Consider the following 1,861-nt stretch of genomic DNA (forward strand, 5'->3'; position numbering starts at 1 on the left):
ATTCTATTCTATTCTATTCTATTCTATTCTATTCTATTCTTCTATGAATATGCAGACGTAGTGTCAAAATAAGAGCGACATCAGTCTGTAGTAGTTTTTTTTAGACATTTAGAAATAGGGAGAACTAAATGTTTAGTTTTAATGATACATTGTGGTTTCATTAAAAAAGCAGTTTTGGCTGCTAAAATTAATGTGAAAGTATTTAAAGTCAAAAGTGAAAGAAAAACGAAAAAGAAGAACCAAACTTTTTTGAAAAACAGAGCAAATGCAACTAGCCAATCAGCGTTGATGCTTTAGACACACCTACTCTTGTGACACGCCTACTTTGAGTCTGCACAGAACCCTTTCTCAACTGATGCAAATCTATTGATGCTATTTTTTAGTTAGCTGTTAGCTAACTTAAAKTTGGCAGRACAGCTGTATTCAAAGTTAGCAAATTAGCCAAGCTAACATTTTTCGTTAGCTGTGCCTACCACCGATAAAACAAAATTTAGTCTTTCATAGAAAACTGAAACGAAGCACKAAGTTACTGTAGAGTTGAGGCTAATGCTAACACACATCTATGAATCCATAACTAATGATCACAGGAGGTAAAGAAATCTCTGGACTTTGAGACTGACCCTTTCCACATCATTAAAGCCATTTTCTGTCGAAGTTTTAGTTAAAATCTGAAATTTATAAAAGTTTTCAAAGATGATGAATGTTGCTTTTTATCTGAGACGTTGCCAACCCTGAGGTCCAGTTCTGAAACRTCTCGTAAAAAGAAAAGGCAGCAAACCAGCAAGCCCAAACCACCTCAACTGGCTCGTTTTGATGAAGAGCAGTGCTTCTACTCCAACGGTCAAAATCCCTCACCTTTTCCCTAAAGCTGAACCCTGCCTGTCTTTAGAGGAAGCTCAACGTTTGACAGCTTCTGCCTTTCAGCTCTCACAACAAATCGGTGGCCCAGAGTCCACATCACAGCCTCGACTCCTGCCTCTCAGGATCATTGAAGGTCTGAGGAGATTCTGTCGACCTTAGAGATCAAAAACACTCGGTGACAACTTTATAAAACTCATACATCACTTTTAAGATCCACTGACAAACAGCTCATAATATCTGGAGTGTGTTATCTGCGAAGGACAAAACTACAAACTGTTTTCACTGCCATCCTTCAAATCTAAAGAGCCAGCTGACACACATGAAATATAGAACCTGGGCCAAAATACGGCTGAAGGTCACGGGCTGAAATCTTCTACCTTAAGAACGGCGCTTGCGATTTCTGCTAATGTCATTTATAATCTCATAACAAGACACGGCTCTTTTCAATAAAAATTCATAAAGCCGTGAGAAATTTCCCATTAAGGGTTCCTGCAGTTCTCTGTAAACAGCACCGAGCGACCTTCTGTTTTGATTTCAGCTTCAAATTACTCAAAGTCTGAGGCGGCGCCGCAGCCCTTTGAGGAAGAGATGGATGAAAGAGGAAGAAGTGGAACAGAGGAGGGCAGGAAGTGTGTGTTCATGTGTGTGTGTGCGTCTCAAGCCCTCACCTCCAGCGTGGTCAGCACAATCTTCTCCACAGAGGAGAAGTAGGCCTCCCAGAGGAACTGGGTCTGCTGTCTGAGGGACAGGATCCGGTCCTGGTGGATGGAGTGCACCGTGGTCGGGATCTGAAACACACAATCAGTCTCTGAGCTCCGTAACTTCTCACAGCTACAATCAGGCAAAACGTTTGGAAGGTTTGAACCAAAATGAAAGTCGGTTTATTCAAACCAAACAATCTTTAAGATAAAAGCTGAAATTTAGAGCAAGTGTTCCTTCACAAACATCTCCCCCTCTCCATCCATGCTGCTTATTTGTGGTCATGTTTAGAACTTTATTT

General features: G+C 40.8%; 1 protein-coding gene across 1 annotated transcript in view; it reads right to left on the bottom strand.

Moving 5' to 3' along the window:
* ext1b (exostosin glycosyltransferase 1b) overlaps positions 1-1,861 on the bottom strand; it is a 136,864-nt gene that overhangs the window by 31,209 nt on the left and 103,794 nt on the right. Inside the window, exon 4 of the mRNA XM_014022448.1 lies at positions 1,530-1,649. Within this exon, the coding sequence (XP_013877902.1) occupies positions 1,530-1,649 (120 nt within the window). The remainder of the gene's footprint in view (positions 1-1,529; positions 1,650-1,861) is intronic.

Source organism: Austrofundulus limnaeus, unplaced genomic scaffold (genome assembly GCF_001266775.1).
Source record: "Austrofundulus limnaeus strain Quisiro unplaced genomic scaffold, Austrofundulus_limnaeus-1.0 Scaffold330, whole genome shotgun sequence".
In the NCBI taxonomy this organism is placed as follows: domain Eukaryota; kingdom Metazoa; phylum Chordata; class Actinopteri; order Cyprinodontiformes; family Rivulidae; genus Austrofundulus; species Austrofundulus limnaeus.